Consider the following 20,853-nt stretch of genomic DNA (forward strand, 5'->3'; position numbering starts at 1 on the left):
ACACTTTTGTAGTTTTCTATATATGGATCTTTCACATATCTTGTTAAGCTTATCTCCAGATTTTTCATCTTTCCCATTGGTATTATGAATCAGATCTTTTCTTCAATATGTTTTCAAACTTCTTATTAATTTGGAAAGCTATATTTTTATAAATTTATTTTATAGATGGACACCTTACTGCATTATAAAATTATTTTGTATTTTTCATGTAGGTATTTATATCAGCTGCAAATAATGACCATTTGCCCCTCTTCCTCATATATACACACTTTCCTGTCTAAATCCCTTGGTATATATTTTCTGAATTATATTCAATGATCATGCTCATACCAGTCACTCTTCCCTACCTTCTTTCTTTTTTTTTTTTTTTGCGGTACGCGGGCCTCTCACTGTTGTGGCCTCTCCCGTTGCGGAGCACAGGCTCCGGACGCGCAGGCTCAGCGGCCATGGCTCACGGGCCCAGCCGCTCCGCGGCATGTGGGATCTTCCCGGACTGGGGCACGAACCCGTGTCGCCTGCATCGGCAGGCGGACTCTCAACCACTGCGCCACCAGGGAAGCCCCCTTATTTCTTATTTTAGTGGAAATTCCTCTAGAGTTCCATAATTAAAATGTGACGCTAGCTACTTGTTTGAAATTAGTGCTTAAAGGATAATAAATTCTCAATAGTTAGTACTAAGCCTGTAACTGCTGTTGTCCGATTCTAGCCAAAATGGCAGGAGGCAGAGTGGAGTAGTGAAAAGAGGATGGACTCTGAAGTCACCATGAATCTGAACCCTTGCTTCTCTCCTTAGAGCACAGCCTCTCTGGCACATACCTATTTCATAGGATTATTAGAGAATTAAATGAGATAACATATTCCAGGCCCCTAGTATATTGTTCTGACATATACTGTTTTTATGCACAATCTAAACACTATAGTTTAGATTGTTCAGATTTTTCCAAAAATTTCTTTGTAAGTATAACTAACATTCTATTCATCTCTATTAATTACATTCATCTATTTTTCTCAAAATGCTCAAAATAAGGAGCATCTCTGTAAAAAACAAAAAAATAGAAGTGAAAAACCACTTTGATGGGATACCAGTCAATGCTAAGCATCTGTTTTCTTCTGTGGAATAGAGTGTGTAGTCTCTAAGTTTCATAAGAATATCAGAACATATTCAAAGTGTCTTTGTAAGACGTTCTAGGAAATTTTGTTCCTTTGTGCTTTCTTTTTAAACTAGTCAATACAGTCTATTCTAATTCTGTGGTATATTCTTTTCATCATCTCTATGGCTGGCAAATATTCATTCCCTGAGGATGGAATGGGTTTTGAGGAAAGTCAAAGATTCATTTTAGCTCTGTGTAGACCTAAGTTTGGTGAGTAAGGTAGGAAAACAAGCCAACTGAGAGTGATTTTTTAAAAAACTAACATTGACTATATGGATGCTTAAGTATATTATAATATTGATTATTATAATATACAATTATAATATTTATAGAAACAATATAATATTATTGGAATAAATTAATAGCCTTTAAAGTATTTTAGGTCAACACTCTCTTGGATATCTAAATTCTGATACTTTTGGTTATCAAGAAATATATAACCTTTTAATAAAAATTTTCAAACCTATACAAAAGTAAAGGAAATCATATAATGAACCCCCAAGTACCCATAACCTAGCTTCAGCAATCATCAATTTATGGTCAATCTAGATTCATCCCCCACTCATTTCCCACACCACCAAACTCCTGATTATTGTGAAGCAAATCCCTAATATCAAAGTATTTTTGTTCATAAATATTTCAGTATGTATCTCTAAAAGACAAAAACTCCCTTAAAATGTAACCATGATGCCATTATCATTCCCTCAGCTAACAAAAATTCCTTAATGTCATTAGCTATCCAGTCAGTTCATACTTCCCTAATTGTGCTATATAATTGTTTAAATTACTGTGCAGTTATGAAACAACTTGATACATAGTTATGTTCAATTGATTTATTTTGTTTTCAGTTTTCAGCAACTGATTTTAAATTTAATTTTCTAATTAAGGTACTATACTGTTCTAAGTCATATCTACAAAATGAAATATATTCAAAGAAATATTACTTCTATCCCTAGCCCCTTCCCCATTTCCTCCTTCTTCTTATAGTATAATTCTATTTTAAAGTTTATCCTTCCTTTATATTTATATAAGGTAAATATAGTATAGCTTGTTGAATTTAGGAAGGTTTGTGCTTTTGTTATAATGGTTATCTTTATATAATATCATTTCTCATTTTTTATAATTATTTTTGACTACTGTCTTTTGGTTTCACACTACAAGTGACTTCAAGTTAGCTAATATTATTTCTTCACCCTACCCTTCCTCACAACATCAGTTTGACACAGTGTCTGTCCTTCTACAAATATTACCCACTCCTATGGTCTTTTATGTCTGCCCACCTGTACTACCTTAAGTTCTCTAGGTGTGTTTCACGCTGTCTCCATGCCATCAGCAAGAGACTATTCTACTCCTTTCCGAGTTTCTCTAATTCACTTAAAAATGAGTGACAGAATAGAACTGTGATCAAATTCCTACAAAGCCTCTCACAAGCTTTGTGACCTTGTTCAAGTTTCTCAAGTAACTTCAGTTTTCTTTTACCTTTTAGATTTTGGATTGTAATATTTATTTCACAGGGTTATTGTGAGGACTAAATAACATACATAAAGCACCTAACATAGTACATAGCAATCTCTTATAAATAAATAAATATTAAGCATTACTTTCAATAAGATAGAAGAATTATTAATTTGTACTTTTTGTGTATTTTCATTTGGTAACTATTTATTGAATAAATTCATTTGATGAATTATTTATTTAGTAAATATTTATTGAATGACTGCTATTTGCTAAGCACTTGCATGTGTGTTTTCTTTCACTTACTCAACAAGTATTTGTGAGTTCCACGTGGGCTAGCCCTTGGACACAGAGTGATGGGAAAGGTGGACATGGTCCCTACCTTTATGGAATTTCCAGTCTTTCTTCTTATCATAAGTCATAAATTACACTCTTTTTGAATATACTATTTTTGTCCCAATAACTCCCCTCTTAGAAACCCTTGTGTTCTGGTGCTTTACTTGCCTGGAAATAATTTTCTCATTTGACTACTCAGTAATCTTTTTGATTACTGAATGTTCACTTCTTACTTGGCTCAAACCTCTACTAAAATGATAACTGCTAGGGTAATTTGTTCAGAATTTTATCTGCAACTTCCTTACAAATTATAATTTGCTTTTTCATCAAAGCTCATAAAATACAGAGCCAAAGGGGTCATTAGCTGCAAGGATGATGTTTGTAGATAAGGAAAAGCTCTTTATGTTAACTGAATGTTTCCTGTTTTTCAGCACCCCCCTCTGCCTGCCAAATTTAGCCGACTGACACATTTTTTCACATTGTCTTCACAACCGTTTTAGCTTATTTTTTGTTCCATGGTGCATAAAGTTTTACTAAAGTGAATAAAATATATTTCAATATCCAAATAATAAAATATTTCAATTTAAATATTTTTAGAGTATGTCGATTAGTCAAAAAAGTATCAGACACGTTTATTTCATCTTTTCATAAAAGTATCAGAAGCTAAAATGGAAAAATAGCAGGAAAATCTCAGAAATTTTAAAGCATTAAGTTCTAAACCTCACACAATGCAGTCACACACCCTTATGTCCATATATATATATACACACACACACACACGTATATATATGTTTATAAAACATGACACAAAGCAGGACCCCAATGTTAAATGCCTACAAGGCCCGTAAAGGGCACGTGAATGAGTGGAACAGCCTAGCTGTCAGGGCACTGCACACACTGTGAATGGGCAGGGGGCTGACTGTGCTTCTTGTGAAAGGGGCAGCCTGTTCTATCACTTCTGAAAGCCAGTCTCTGCTCAATGCCAGCTGATTATTACAATGTTAGAATATGAATCCGGTGTCATCAAATCTAATAATTCTTCAAGAAAAGCTGCAAATTCAGTTTTTTATGGCAAAATCTACAAATTTTTAAACGTTACTGGCTAATTTTTCTAACTTTAAAAATTGTGCATACTAAAAAACATCTGCAGATTTATACTTTTGACTGCTAGTTTGCAAAGTTTGGAGTGAAATACACCGCTGTGACATGGATTAAGGGCTATCTTACATATTTTAAGAGACATAGGTAGTATCTTACCTTCTCTTCCTGATAAAGAAATATGTAGAAATAATTACTGATCCTTATATTGTTACAACCTATCAAGAATAACTGGAAAGGTGGCACTTCCACGAAATGAGGCTATTCCTGTTTGCCAGAAAGCACATTAAAATATTTTGTAATCGTTGACTTAGTGAACTAGAAACAGCTGTGTTTGGTGAAATGTTTGTTAGAATCTATTTTTTTAACTTTTTTTTCATTTCTTTTTATTTTACTTTGCTTAGGTATCAAAGTTGGTATCAACTGAAAGAAGTTAAAATTATACTTGGTTGTATTATATGGTTTTTCTCTCCTTTTCCCAAAACTAAAACAAGCTAAAAAACTCTCCAAACATCATAAAAACCAGATTACTTGGAAAACTGTGTTAGTTTCTGAATATTCCACCCTATTCTGAGGAAATTCCAAGAAAATTTGTTATATAATTAATTGCCTTGGGTAGTTGCTATCCATCTGTTACCATTCAATTACAGTTTTTTAAGAAATTTATAAGGTGACTAATTGGTTTCTATTAGAACATAAACCAAAAGATTTTTAGGATCTAACTTTGGGTTTAAGCGTAACATATCATAATACCCATTTAGTTATAAAAACTCTATTATCTTGCCCTTTAAAGAGTTTTTTTAGGATTCAAATATTCAGGTGTTGGAATTTATGCTTTATTGACGGATTTGAACATCTCTGATACCTAAATTTGACCTACCAATCTACTGAAGTCATTAATACAGAGTAACTATGGGCTGAGCTATGCATCCTTGGAGGTAGAGCACATTGAGTTGACGACTTTCCCTGGATGACAAGCGTCAGGAGAAAATGTTTGACAGTTTTTCTATTCAAAGGCTCTTAATATTCCATTCCAACCTGTATGGGGAGTGTGTATTCCACATACAATCAACCAATCCATAAATCTTCCACAATCAATACCAAGTTTATATCCTGTTATCTTTTATACGCGCACGCGCGCGCACACACACACACACACACACCCCCTTCAAGCTGTTGGTGTTCCTTCTAGACTGACTTTTTTAGAGTCTTTCAGTGACATCATTGATCCTTTTGGCCCGATTCACATGTGTACGTGGAGAGAGAAAGCCATACATTGAGACATCCTTCTGTGATATGCCCAACCTTTCATGCCACACCCCCAGTCTGCTAGATACTGATGGATTCTTGAGACACGTGTCAGCACCTGCTGTTTGCCATGTACTATGCTAGGTTCTTGAGACACCAGAATGATTCTTGTCTTCAGAGAGCTTCCCATCTGGTGAACAGATATGTGAGCATGATTTCAGCTTAACGAGATAAGCACTCTAATTGAGGAATGTGTGAGATATAGTGACCTCATTCATTAAATATTTCTGAGCATCTTAGTGTCAAGCAGTTTTCTAGGTACTCAGGCTATTTCAAGTAAATACAAGAGTCAAAGATACTCTGCCTTATCTGAAACATTTGTAGAACACATAGGAAAGCTTATACCAGGTTTTAAGGATTGACCTCTGTTTTCATGCTTAATAATTTTACTGAACAAAACTGAATGGCTTCTGCACACTAGAAATAAACAATCCAAAAAAGAAATCGCAAAAACAATTCCACTTACAATAGAATCAAAAAGAATAAAATACTTCAGAATAAATTGAACAAAAATTAAATGACTTGTCCAAATATGCTGCCAGGATGAAAAGCCCCCGTACCGGGGGATCAGCAAGAGTTGAACTCAAACATCCTCATATTCTGCTCCCAAGTTTCCATTTTATGGTATCAATGGGGAAGTGCAAGCTGCAACTTTGGGTTTTTGTTCTTTTTCAAAGAACAGTTCTTCGATTAGCAGTGAAAAGCTTCACTGTGCATCACAATCTGCCTGCTAGAAGGAGGAGTGGAGGGTGGCACTGCCGTGGCACCCACACTGCTGGCACCTGGGCTTCCCAGATGCCTCTACGGTAAATGATCTGTTATTTATGGATACTGGGAAGAGCACTGTGGGCAAAAGCATCTTCAAAACAGGAATGTGGGCACCAGAGGTCCCAAGTTTCTTTGTTGCGGGAAGTGGCGATATCCTTTATCTGTAACCTCATAACCCAGAGCTGGGGGCTGACAGCTGACAGCCAGCTGCGAGGGGCGGTGCTCTCAGCACAGAGAGGAGCCTGAAAGGTGGGCGCAGCAGCAGAGAGAGCACCCTGGCCCACGGACCCTGCCCGCTGCGCTCTGGGCTCACCACGTTTACAGTGACAGCTTCTTAAGACAGGGGCAGGGCAGGGGCTGTGGCCTGTGATCTGCATAGTGAGATGAACAGTAGACCATCTTTATACATTTGTGACACTTGTGTGAGAGACGCTCTGTTCTCCAATGTCCCGGCTCCCTTTTGGATCTCTCCCTGCCTAAACCCACTCAAGGTCTGTAGAGGTGCCCTAGAGGTGGGAACGCTGCATGTGAAGGACTGAAAGCTGATTGGTCAGAGTCAGCAGGCAACACAGTTCCTTCTGGGGCCCACACCCCTCCTGCCCGCACCCCTACTCTCCTGGTTCCTGTTTTTGTGACTTCAGTCATTCGTGGTTTTAGCCTGGCTCTGTTTCCTGCCCCCACTATGTTCTGGCCCTCGTGTAAATGCCCCTCAGGACTCTGGCCCCGTTAGCTTCTGTACTCTTACCTATCAGCTCACCCTTTGAAGTTCAGAAAGAGGCCTCTGGGTTTTAATCTGGCTCGTCTCCCGCCTCCTGGGCTCACAGCCACTCCAACCTGCCATCATCTTTTCCCAGATCTTTGGAAGTAGGGGGAAATCATTTAAACAAAGGATAAATGATCGTTAAAATTCCAAGCAATAGTCGTTTCACTGGGACAAATGTGAGTGTTTTAAAGGAATGCCACTCATTAGCATGTATGTGCTCAGGCATGCTTTTTATTTATTTGGCTGTACATGTTATCTTATAATTATTGTCACTTAATTTTGAAGTCCTACATAGAGTTAAGCCACCTGCATTATTCACCCACCATGTCCACTGCATTTGCGACCTTAACTCTGGGAGGTCCTGTTTGCCCCTCGCATTCCTGTGGTCGGCCACCAAAGGAGGAACAAGACAGCTGTGGGAAACTGTCCCAGATCTCCCTGCTCATCCTGTGAGCCTTGCCAGCCACACAGAAGAGAGAAGGGGAGCTGTGGGGTGAGGCAGTCAGTTTTGTCTGGCACATTCTCTGCTCTTTCAAGTCCTGTGTTCAGGCCAGGTTACCTTGCTCTTTTCCTCCTTTTACACCTGCCTTCTCTGACGGGTCAGTTGGAATGGAGGTGAGTGAATGAACAAGAGTGCTTCCAGCTACATTACTGGTTTTAAGATAAGCTTAAGTCAACACAGTTTAAGGAACACTGCCAAGTACTTATAAGATACCAAGCTACGGGCTGGGACTCAGAGATGAATACAGTAGGATTCCTATCACCAAGGACTACACAGCCCAATGGAGGAGACATATTAGTGTAATATGATAATAGAGGTAATAGTGTACAATGTGTACAGTAACAGGTGCATCTAAAAATACAGAAGCAATAGAGAGAAAGAATTAATTCTGCCTGGAGATGTCAGGCAGCCACAGATGCTGACCACTGAGATGTTTTAAGGAAGAATAAGAATTCTCCAAGTGGACAGGAGAGAGAAATTGAAGCTAGGGCAATATACTGTGCAAAGACGTGGTATGGAACTGTGTTAGTTTTCTATTGCTCTCATAGCAAATTACCGCAAACTTGGTGGCTTAAACACAAATTTATTATATTATAATTCTGCAGGTGAGACGTCCAATATGAGTCTCAGTGGGCTAAAATCAAGGTGTTGACAGGACTGCATTCTTTTCTAGGGGTTTAGAGGAGCATCTGGTTCTTTTCCTGTTCCAGCTTCTAGAGGCTGCCCTTATTTCTTGTCTTGAGATCCCCTTCCTCTGGCAGGTCAAGTCCTTCTCACACTTCCAATCTTGCCTTCTTCTTCCATTTCATACCTCTGACTTAGCTAAGAAAGACTCTCTGCTTTAAAGGACTCACGTGATTAGACTGCACCCAGCCAGATAGTCCACCATAATCTCATCTTAAAGTCCATATCTGCAAAGTCCCTTTTGCCATATAAAGTAACAAGTCTACACACGATAGGGATTAGAAATGTGGACATCTAGGGATGGGGGAATCATTCTGCCCACCACAGCACGTGGCCTAGAACTGAAATGGCCACAATAGGTTTAGAAAGAGAGGAGACAGGTTTGGAGAGGGTGGCAACTGCCAGATCATGAAGGCCCTGGTAAACCATGTAAAGGGACCAAGACTTAATCCTGAAGGTGACAGGATCCTCTGAAGGGTTTTAAGCAAGGCGAAAATTGTGTTTTAGATAAAGCACTCTGCTGGCAGCGTGAAGGACAGATTCAAGGGGACACAACTTGAAGTAAGGAAAGTGCTTCGTTATCTCTTGCCACCTTCTCAATAAGAAGTGATGAAGACTTGTGTATAGCACTACATAGATTCTGTTTATTCTAAGAAACTCTCTGATAATATCTAGTTCAACAGAATCTATGGATGAAATGCCCCACAATATCAAAGTTCTCTCCAAAAAAATGGTCACAATACACGAACATTGATATTGTATCATTTATGTAAACCATTTCATGTGTTCCAGGTGTTAGATGAAGATGTTTATTGTTCTCTAACCCTAATTCCCATAGTCTTGAATGGCCCTTGCCCAAATAAAGTCCTAGCTTGTCCAATAACAGTAGCCTGCAGGCCCCTCTGTTCAGGAGTCATCAGCATGTAGGTAGGTTCAGACTGTGAGTAGGAGGTAGTTCAGATGAGGGACAGCGAATAATTTTAAAAAAGAAAAAAGGTAATGACAAAATCATGGGCAACACCAACTTTTAAAGGAGGACCAGAGAAGAAAACAGAAGAGTAAGGAGAGAACCCTGAGACCCTATGTCACAGGAACCAGAGGAGGAGAGAGTTCAAGGAACAATGAACTGTAATGTCAATAGTAATAAATGTCATAAAATTATCAAGTATGATAAGGACAGAGAAATGTTTGAATTTAATAATTAAGAGGTCACTGGGGCTCTACTTCTAATCAAGACGGAATAACATAAACTAGATTTACTCTCCTACCTGAAACAACTAAAAAATGGACCAAATCAGGTGAAACAATGGTTTTCAGACTTTGGACAACAGCACAGGACAGTGATCCCTAGGAATAGGCAAATAAAAGAGTTGAGAACTACAACTGCCCCGTTTTACTACTTAGAGAGTGTTTCCAAATGATAGCATAGGGAGGGGATTCCACACAGAGCCAGGTGGTCTTGCTGTTTGAGGAGACAGGGAGGCCAAGTTGACTAAAATATACAGGTGAGGCAATGGAAGAGTTTCAAAGAGAGAGAGAGAGAGAGAGAGAGAGAGCTCCAAAAATCTGCCGAGGGAAACTGATCAGTGCATGCGTGTGAGGACACCACTGAGACTGGGAAAGAACTCCCAGAGAGGAGGGAATGGAACAATACTTGGAGTTCATGCAGAGCCAAGAAGAGTTCATGTTAGGAGGTTTAAAAGACCTGTTGACACAGTAGAAGGGCACTGACTCAGTAGTGGGACCAAATTAGCCCAGAAAAAGGATTATTCTGGACTTCCTTAACAAAGTTTAAAAGCAAGGCTTGAAAGGATCAAACCGTTTCCAAGAAACTTAACTGTGACTCACAAAGCCCCCAAGTATTTAAAGGAATACTCCTCCCCAAAAAAGAAAGAAAAATCCATTTCACAATAGTGTAAAACTCACAGTGTCTGGCATCCAATCAAAAATTAGTAGGCGGGCTTCCCTGGTGGCCCAGTGGTTGAGAGTCCGCCTGCCAATGCAGGGGACACGGGTTCGTGCCCCGGTCCGGGAAGATCCCACATGCCGCGGAGCGGCTGGGCCCGTGAGCCATGGCCGCTGAGCCTGCACGTCCGGAGCCTGTGCTCCGCAACGGGAGAGGCCACAACAGTGAGAGGCCCACGTACCGCCAAAAAAAAAAAATTAGTAGGCATGTAAAGAAGCAGGAAAATCTGACCTATAGTGAGAAGAATCAATCAATGGAGTAGACACAAAAATAGAACTAGTAGACAAGGACATTAAAACAGCTATTATATATATTTTGAATGTAGGGGGAAAGGTAGAGGAAAACATGCGCATAATGAGAGAAGTGGAAGTTATAAAAAGACCCAAATCAAACTTCTAAAGATGAATAATACAACATTTGAGATGAAAAGTTCACCACATGAGATTAAGAGCAGATTAGACGCTAAAGATAAAGAGATTAGTGAGCTTTAAGATATAGCAAGAGAAACTATCCAAAATGAAACAAAGAAAAAAGACTGGAAGATAAAAACGAACAGAACATCAGTGATCTGTGGATATCAAGTGGCCAAACAAATGATTAATTAGAGTCACAGAAGAAGTAGACAAGGGGACGGAAAAAAATGTTTGAAGAAATAACACTTGAAATTTTTCCAAATTTGAGGAAAACTATAAACCCACAGATTGAAAACTTTGAGCAAATCTCAAGCCAAAGAAAACCGCACCAGGACATATCCTAAACAAATTATTGAAAAACGGTGATCATGAGAAAAATATCAAAATCAGCCAGAGAAATGAGGATGCCATTTGTCTGTTTACCAGTCTGGTGATGGAGCGGGAGCCTGGTCACTATGGATTGGTGAGTGACTGGAAGTAAGGGAGTGGAGATAAAGGGCAGAGACAACTCTTTTGAGAAAAACTGAAACGAAAGAGAAGGAGAGAAAGAAAGGGGTAATTACATGGGAGCATAGCATCCAAGGGGTGTTTGGTTTTGTTTGTTTGTTTTTAATGAGATAGACTTGAGCAAATTTACAGGTTGAGGATAATGCTAATGATAATAATAATAACTAACATTGATTAAGCCCTTATTTGTGTACTAGATACTATACTCAATACCTTACATATATTGATTCATTTGGTCTTCACTAGAGTCTTATGTAATGGGGGCTATTTTTGTCTCTCTTTTATAACTGAAGAAACCTGAGGTACAGATTGATTAAATATTACTCCTAATTACAGAGTTAAAAAGTAGCAGAGCTGGAATTCAAACCAAAGTCCACTTGTAATGTACTTGACTTCTATGTGTTGAGCCAGCAAAGTAGGACAAGTAGAGGTTATAAAGGAGAGAAGGTATAACTGATGCCTGGGAAGAAGTAGGAGAGTATATGTTTGAGAGCCCAGGTGGATGGGTTGGACTTGACAGGAGGAAAGGAAGATTTCATTTTTGAGATTTGGGGAAAGAAGTTAAGAGTGGGTGTAGGTGTAAGATAAATCGATTCGTTGATGAGTTTAGGTGGCCTAATTTTGTTTGGTAAATGAGTTAGGTGTACAGAAAAGCTAAAACTTGATATAACGACTAAGGGGAAAAGTCAAACAAAAAGAGTGATGAATCATTGTTGAGAGTTCAATTGCGTTTGAGCGACTCAAATGGCTATGTTGTTTATTTCTAGCAGTGAAAGGGAGAGGGTGAGAGGGAGATAAGGATGGTAAGGATTTGCCTACCTCCCACAGCACGGCAGCTATTTCTCAGGATGAGACCACCAGTAGGTAACGTCAAAGAGGCAACAGGAATGGAGTAGGTTAATAACGATGGCCACCTCGGTTGCCCTGCAAACACCCACACAAACACCTAATTGTTTCCTCATGCTGACCCCCTTCCAGATAAGTTCACTTGGTAAAAGCTCTTACTGAGCTATTACTTTCCTTGGAATGTCCTAAAATTTCAATTTTCAAAATTTTTTCCATATTATTACATGCCATCTATGAATCATGAACTCTTGTTAAACTTTGAGCTCTAGAGTAAATGTTTCCTTCCATTCTCAATTACGAACAAGGCAATTCAGTAATACAAGTACCTATTGTGAAATCATATTTATGAACTTATGACATTATATCTAACCTTTTGTTGTCTATACTCTTTGACAACTTAAGCTCGGGCTTCATGCTCTGTTTCTTAGATTCTGCATTTATAAAACGTGACAAACTTGGTTTCTGTACCCGGTTGTATCATGCAGTGTGAAAATGCAACTGTCTTTTCCACGTTTATGTTTATGAGCAAAGCATTTCATCTACTAGAATTGAATCTTTTTCTTTTTAAGAGATTTGTTTTTAGTAGAGTAGACCAAATAAAGATAGGTTATCAGTCCTCTTTCCGAACATCTATGACTTCACCTTTTCCAAGTTATGTAAAAACTACAAAGGCATATCAGATGTTTTGCCCTGTCAGCTTTCTTCCAGATTCTGAGGTTCCAAAGGCAATCTGGCTGGTGGAGTGATGGAAATAGCAAATAGGAAAGGAAATATCTCCACCTTCCTGCTTTTTCTGTGGTCATAAAACCTGCCAACAGGCATCCTTGGCCCACCTGCCATCAAGCTTGGAACTACTGCTGTTTCAGATGAGACTCAAGTTAGGGAAAATACAGCTGAGTTTTCAAAAAGTCTGAGCTAGAATTTGGCTGTATCTGCCACTAGGATCTGATCACAGTACTCTGCAGTTTGAAATTCTGCTCTGAATTCCTATTGCTTACAGCAAGAGTTTTCAAGCATATTTTAACAGCCTTGTATTATTAAAAGTACTATGTATACACTGGAGAAAATTAGGAAATACAGATAAGCAAAAATAAAAATATAAAAACCATACATTCTTACTACCCAAAGGACATCACTTTAAAAATCTTAGTTCTTATCCGAGATCAGTACTTTATTGATAGTCTCTATTTGATGAATTGTCATCATAATCACTTCTAATTCTTTAAATGTGGTTTCCTTTCATTCTTTCAACATATTTATAATAGCTGCTTTGGAGTCTTTGTTAAGTCCAACGTCTACACACCCAAAGCAGTTTCCAATCTTTTTTCCTTGCACGTCTCATGACTTTTTGTTGAAAATTGGACATTTTGGATAACGCTGGAGCAACTTCGGATTCTGATCCTCCCCAGGCTTCTTCCTGTTGCTGTTTTGTCTTTGTTATTGCTGTTCAAACGTTTATTTGTTTAGTGACTTGGCTGAACTAATTCTGAAGTGTATCCTCCGTAGTGTGCAGCCTCTGCTGTCCCTGTGTAATCTTTCCTTGTTTTTATTAAGTTTGGCTTCTTGGGTGCCGTGCTCCGTAGCTTGGTCAGTCATTGATTAGTCAGAGATTGTATTTAAGCCTCCCGAGCCAGTAAAGGTTTCATCCTTTTCCACTGAGTCTGTATGTGGCTTGGGGACCACTTTCAAGGTTCAGGGCATTTACACATCTGCCCCACCTTTAGCTCAGCGACTGATAGCTTGGAAGTACCCTCTCTGGTCATGCCCGAGAGGTCACAGCCTTGAGCTTTTCCACAGCCTTCTCGACCACCAGTACTGATTGTGATATTAGCAGGGTCCTCTTTGACTGTCTCTGGCCACGATTTCTCTGTTAAACTTCTGCTGATCTGCCTCCACCGGTATCACCAAGCTATGAGCCTCCTCTTACTGTTCATTCCTGTGATAGCTATTGTTTTTGACAATGCTCTAGGGCATGAATAGTCTACACTGTTCCAAGTAAAGTGAGCATTCTCAGGCAGGACTTGATCAGCAGAAGCTGGGGTGCTAGGGGACTCTGATCTTCCTAGGTTGCCACGCCTGCCCAGAGACTCCTTGGAAAGCAGGAGCTTGGGGAGTGGGGAGTGGGCACTACTGAACGGCTCCAGCCGCCCCCCGGTGAAGTTCTTTCACAAACGGAGCTGGGCAGGAGGGGAGGTGGAGTGCAGCAGTTTTCTGGGGCTGTCCCACCCGCCTGAATGCATCTTCAGGAATAGGAAGCTGGGGGCAGTGGGCTCTTCATTGGCCGCCAACCCTGCCCGGAATAGTTCTTACACAACTGGGAGCTAAGGGTGATGGATGCAGCTCATGGTGCAAATGCCACAGTCTCCCACGCTTCTTAGTGAGTTTCAGTAGCTTTTGTTAAATAAATGCCTCTCAATTTCTTGCACACCCTTAGGTCAATTTCCAGACACCGTAAATGGTTGTCTTAGATAATTTTGACCAGTTTAATCAATGTTTCTTTGAGAGAAAGGATTCATCGAGCTCTTCACACTACCATTCTGGAAGTTCCACCCCCTGGAAAGGGTCTATAATTTATAATTGTACTTATTTGCTTTAACTTACAATATAAAGAAAATAATTGCAAAATACCAAGTATACTTTTTTATGAATAATAAAACTACTGAGTGTAGTTTTAAGCATTCTGTAATTTCTTTTGTGTCTCTCTCCTTGAACTGTGGGCTACTGTAGGGAGGCCCTATGTCAGTTCACTTGTTTCCATTGTGCAGGGCAGTTGGTGGAAGGTAATGGTCTCTTCAGCCTTAAAACAAAATACTATATGTGTTTCTAAACATGTGATTCCATAATTACCTTACCCAATGGCTTACCTCCAGTGGCTATCTTACTAGGCTAGTTTGTTGGCTAGTTACAAGGCTGGCTCCCATGCGGCCTTCCTAGTACACACATACTCATATAAGCCCACACTCACACACACAACCTTTTCCCAGTTACTTTTCTCCTTTAAGAGTGTCCATATGCAAAGATTTTTTTTTTTTAACCAGTCAGACTTTAAAGGTACAGTGCCTATGTCCTACACCCTTTTTAGGAGCCAATGACAATGTTTGTGATACAAAATAAATTATGTATTGGCTCAAAAATCCAGAAAGAAAACCACAGAACCAAAATAAATGTGTTTAATTAAATATCTATAAAATCTAACATTAGGTCAACCCACCAACAGCAACTCAACACTTAAGAAGTTACACATTGGGGGTTCCCTGGTGGCGCAGTGATTAAGAATCCACCTGCCAATGCAGGGGACACAGGTTCGAGCCCTGGTCTGGGAAGATCCCACATGCTGTGGAACAGCTAAGCGTGTGCGCCACGACTACTGAGCTTGCGCTCTAGAGCCTGTGAGCCACAACTACTGAAGCCCACGCACCTAGAGCCCGTGCTCCGCAACAAGAGAAGCCACCTCAATGAGAAGCCCATGCACCACAACAAAGAGTAGCCCCCGCTTGCCACAGCTAGAGAAAGCCCACGCGCAGCAATGAAGACCCAACACAGCCAAAAAAAATAACAAATTAAATTAAATTAAAAACAAGAAGTTACACATAAATTATATAGTGAGAAGTGGAACCTCCTCAAAGGTTTTAAATATCCTGTTCCCCATATTTCACTCATACATAAAAAAGAGGGTTGTGGGGACTGGAACCCAGGCCTGGCACCAGCTTGTAGGGCCCTCGTGAAAGATCCCAGATACTTTCACAAAGAGATGGTTGCACAGTGCATTTAACAATGTTTTCCTACCCTGATTCTGGTAGAGAAACCATGAAACCCCACTCTGTAGACTCAGGCACTTGCATGTTCTCGGTTCCATTCATTCATTTGCTCACTCAGCACGTATATGCCAAACACCTACACTACGCCTGGGGTTCTACTGGCTGAGGATACAGTGAAGAACAGGGTAACCCAGGCCCTTTCCTCACCGGGCTTTATACCAGCTGAGGAATAACATTCTTTTGATCATAATAAATAAATGTACTATTACAGCCGGTAATATGTTACGTTATGAAGTACAGAGTTGTCTGGGGGGTGCGGTGTATGTGGGTATCCGTCTTAGATATAGACTTCAGAGAAGGCCTTTTTATGGACTTTTAAGCTTTTCAAGGCCTTTTTATGGATATTGAAGCTGAGGTACGAAGAAAGAGTTGGAGTGAAGGAGGGTGGGAATGAGGAATGGCCAATGCAGAGGCCTGAGGAAGGAAAGGGGTTCATGCGTTTATGGAAACAGAAGGCGGCCGGTGTGGCTGCAGCAGTAGGAGCTGGAAGACGGTGCTGTGAAAAGAGGCTGATGGGAGGGAAGCAGCGTCAGACAGGACCTCAGGGGTTGTACCGAGGGTCTTGAATTCTATTCCACTTGAAAAGTTTTGAGCACCAAGCATAACAAGAGCATGTTTGATTTTTTAAAATGATCTCCATGGGAAGTAGATGGATAGGGGCCCTGAGTGGAAACACAGATGGGGAAGGGGCGGTTGGAGTTTCGCTGTAGTCCGGCTGAGAGATGGTGTGACCGAGACTGGCGGGATAGGGAAGGGAGAGGAAAGTGGATGGACTCAAGAAATATTCTGAGCTAAGAACAACAGGGCATTGAGAAACCCAAATCTTATCTTTAGTTCTATTTTTTGTTGCCATGTCACCAGCAGTCCAGTTAAGTCCAACCTAATGCAAATGCTCATTGCATTATGGTAACACTAGTGTTTGATGTTGTGTTATGATGTCTGTTAGCTACTTATCACCTAACTCAGAGAGTAAATCAAAAGTTCTTTTGCCAGAAATGAAAAAGGAATAAATACAATCACTTTGTGTACCAGATAAATTTTCATGTTTCTTTGACAGCAGAGGCAGAGGCATCGTGGTACAGAGGAATGATCATGGATTTTTGGAGCTGGACCCCTTGGGTTTAAATCCTGACTCTGCCTTTAACTAGCTCTCTAACTTTAAACAAATTACTTAACCTTTCTAAACTTTAGTTTGAAATGGAGATAATTCCTGTTCACAAAACATTTTCAGGAATAAAATAACTGATGTACAACAGTTGCTCATAAAAGATGCTCAATAATTATTACTTCTCTCACCTTACAAATAGCCATCCTAGTCATCTATACTCTGTAGGTTGTTTGCTAAACCTAGAAATACGGTTGTTTTACAACTGAAAGAATTTCACTCAATTCCTTCCCTCGATTTACAGATGAAGAAATCACAGCCTTCATCTAGAGAGGTAAAAGAACTCAGAGGTAAAAGAACTCGCCCAAGAACTCAGAGAAGAACGGAACTAGAACCATTTTCTCTGAACACCTACCATCTTTCTAATAAGCCTTATTGCCTCATATGTTTCCTAATGTTTAACTGAAAGATTTTATGGTACATCCATATACCCATTTTATCTCTGCTTAAAGCATAAAGGAGGTGATGGCTAATAGTGGTCCTGTATTCCTGTGTTCTCTTTGCTAGTTACATGCTATGGGGAAACTTCCTGGAACCAGGATGGCAGAGTTAAAAGCCAAGTACACCTTACTGCATGATACCGTGAAAAGGTATGCTATTTACCGGCGTGAAGACACCTCTACTCACATCTCTACTTCTTACTTGTAGTGGGACCTGTCTTATTTTTCATTTTCCCAAAAGCAGACTCTGAGACAAAGATTTGAGTTCAAGCGTTTTAAGAAGTATACCAGAAATTATTGTGAGACAGTGGGGAAGTGAGATGGGGAAGGGTGTTATCCAGCTGGGGGTGTGTTAATCTTCAGGTTAACATTGCAGGCAACTGGGGCTCAGTCTCACTGAAGACTCTCTGAGTGACTGTAGAACACACCTCAGAGCTCTCCCACTGAAGGGTGAGGACGCTGGCATATTTGTTCACTCATTTCCATCCTTCGTTGATCAAAGATTGCTTCTGGGTAGGCGAGCTCCTGGCACTTCTAGCTTACCCTGTGAGAAGTCAAGAAGTTCCATTGGCCAGAGAAAGCTCTCAGGCAGAGGCATAGAGATGCTGTTGCTATATATGATAACTGTCCATCGAAGCTACAGGTGACCCCTAGAGTGTGCCAAGGGGACTTCGGTGAGGCCCTGACATTCTCTGCTACAGCACACTCCTGTAAGATTCTCTCCTCCCCACCTTTCTTCATCACTCAGAGGTGTAGGTTCTGTGACAAGCCCAGCCTATATCTGCTGAGATTCCTGTCTTTACTTTACTTTACCTGTTCCTCCTATCCCTGGCTACTTTACTTTACCTGTTCCTCCTATCCCTGGCTACTCGCCTTAGCCCAGTCCTAATTAGCAGAGGTCAGAAGACAAGGTTTCAACAGAATAATTCAACAAGGTTTCCTAAGCATCTGCCATCAGCCACTGGGAATCAAGGGGGAAGGAGAGTGAGAAAGAAGGGGAAACTCTGTTCCGCTGCTACTCCCAAGCCTCCTTCTTCCTTTTCCCCGCCATCTGCCTCATAGCTTTGCATGACATCTTCATTAAAATCCAAGCAGAGACACAGTGAATGGAAGCTCCATCCTGTGATTCCCCAGCCATCCTCTCCCCCGATCTCCAACCATTACTCCTACTTCTTTTCTTGCTCATGCATTCGGCTACTCTGAGGATGGGAGCCTGAGGGAGGAGTGAAGGAGAAGAGCAGAACTGCATCCCTATGTTCCCTTCACTTTGACTCCACCCCATACGCACTCAGCTCTCCGTTACTAACCAACCTCCAGTGTCAGAGAGACATGCAGGACCAAGGCTATGACGTTACTTCTTTCTCCTTCCAGGCTGTGTTGCAAAACCATTACTTCCCTTCTGCTACCACATTTTACCCCCTCCTGACCCCTTAGTTCCCTCTTTTGTGATTACAACCAACGCCCACCACTCTCTCCCACCCCACTGCCTGGTGGGTGGGAGAGGCATGAAGATACAGACTCTTTACTCTTGCTGCCGGGGCTGTAGCAGGACAGATATAGGCTAGAAATGCTGGACTGAAATTGAATGAGTCTTCCATAGAAACCACATTATAAGAGTTGTTAAATTCTCTTCTGCTGACACTATATTTCAAGTCCATGTATGTAAGTTACCACATGTCTTCTGGCTGGAACCCTAACCACCTTGTTCACCCACTTTCTGAGGGAAAACAGGCACTATGGCCCAAGCCAACGCCTTACAATTCCATAGTTGAAGACTCATGTTAAGGACATCAGGTAACTTCAGATTTACAAAGTATATACAAGGAAATTGAACTGTAAGAAATAACTCCAGCTTTCATTAACGGAAATTGCATCTATTATCTTTATAGCTGTTGTTGCTATTTGGTACCTAACATAGCGCCTGGAGCATAGGATGTCCCAATAAATGTTCTGCTGTTGAGCAAATGACATATTGAAGCCTGAGAAAATGGGTGGGGCTGGTAACTTCAGTTGAGACAGGCTTGATTAAGTTATTGGGCATCTCTGCAAATGAGCAGAAACCTGAAGATTTCTCCCGGTGAGGAAAGTTGTTGGGGAGCACACACACACACACACACACACACACACACACACACACACACAGAGAGCTGCCTTTAAAACAGGAACTGGCAGGGTCTTGCTTCCGAACAGAAGAGATGGCAAATGTGAGGAAATTGGGTTTCTGAGAAAGATAAATCAAGTCTGCCGGTAAGGCTGGAGCGGATGTTAGCGTATGATGCAGCATAGGTGAATGATTTCTAGAAGGTTACTGGAGATTCCATTAAGTCCAGTTTCTATGTTCATTCAGTTCTGCCTCTAGTCAGATGCTTAACCCTTTTCCCAAGATAAAGCCAAAGCCATAGAATATAACTGGAGTTGTAGGAATTGCCCTCTGCTGTGACATTCACGTCCAGCTGTAGCCAGGCACTGATGTTATGATCAGAAATCTGTAAATTAATTGAAGTCCATAATTTTACAGGAGAATTTTTCTTCCTAGTTTCCTAGCAAAGTGTCATCAGAAAACTTACTGTCTTTTCTTATCACTAGGAAGAAAAGGTTTTCCTTCAATCAGGTCATGAGAGTCCAAGAATCCGAGAAAGCCAGGGTTGCTGGGGCAGCTGGAGGGAGGACCCACTCTTTTCATTATTATTCTTCCCACCCTTGGAAGGTCATGATCATTCTTTAATGTCAAGTGCAAACATCACATTCCCATCCAACTAAGCCTTTCTCTGTCATCTCCCACCTTCTTGATCAAGACACTAGCGGTAGCACTTGTCAGCTGGTATTCCCTCTGCCTATTCACGTCTGCTCCCCTCTGCTAGACTGTGAGCTCCACTTGCCTCTAGTACCTAGTGCAAGACTTGGCACAAAAATGCCACTGAATTGAATTGAACCTAGGAATGGAAGGAACAGGGGCAGCAGTGTGGACATACTCCCTCCACTCCTCGCTAGAACCCTCCCCACAGGAGTTACTAAAGGTATTGAAGGTGTACACTTCTCATTATGCAAATCTCTGTTTTTATGGGACCCAGCATGCAAGAGTCAGAGGTCCAACTGCTACAGGAGGCCAAACATTTCACTGAGCAAATACAACAGCAGGAGTTTCACCTGAAGCAGGCTGATAATTTTCCACAGGCATTCACCACCGAGGTCTCCAAAATGAGAGAAGAACTTCTCAAGTATCAAAATGAATACAGTGCAGTGGAGGAAAGAGAGTTCCATAATCAGTACAGGTTGAATAGGTAAGTACATGATTCTCTCAAGCTCGCTGAAGACAGATACAAGCAGAGGTGTTTCCACATAAACGAAATGAGAAAAATTAGACTAACTGAAGAAGGAATTTTAGGTAGAGTATGAGAGAGCAGTGTTAAGAGGACGACAAGCCTAGCTCTTTCCTTGATTCCCTAGAACAGGCAGTCCCTGAAAAAGAAGGTTACACAACTTGCAGTAAGAAGCTCAGGTGACAGGGAGACGCTCTCAGGAAGAGGAGATCCCTGTAGTGGTTTCCGTGTGTCAGGAAAGCCATACCCATCAGGAGCTGCAACCAAAGAACACACTCCATAGAACCAGGACCTGGCACACACTCTCCGCCTT

General features: G+C 40.8%; 1 protein-coding gene across 1 annotated transcript in view; it reads left to right on the forward strand.

Moving 5' to 3' along the window:
- The window catches only part of CCDC146 (coiled-coil domain containing 146), a 109,137-nt gene that overhangs the window by 43,317 nt on the left and 44,967 nt on the right, over nucleotides 1-20,853 (forward strand). The window contains exons 2-3 of the mRNA XM_067746010.1: nucleotides 17,288-17,370; nucleotides 20,292-20,501. Coding sequence (XP_067602111.1) covers nucleotides 17,288-17,370; nucleotides 20,292-20,501 — 293 coding nt within the window. The remainder of the gene's footprint in view (nucleotides 1-17,287; nucleotides 17,371-20,291; nucleotides 20,502-20,853) is intronic.

This window comes from Pseudorca crassidens, chromosome 8 (genome assembly GCF_039906515.1).
Source record: "Pseudorca crassidens isolate mPseCra1 chromosome 8, mPseCra1.hap1, whole genome shotgun sequence".
NCBI classification, from domain to species: Eukaryota; Metazoa; Chordata; class Mammalia; order Artiodactyla; family Delphinidae; genus Pseudorca; species Pseudorca crassidens.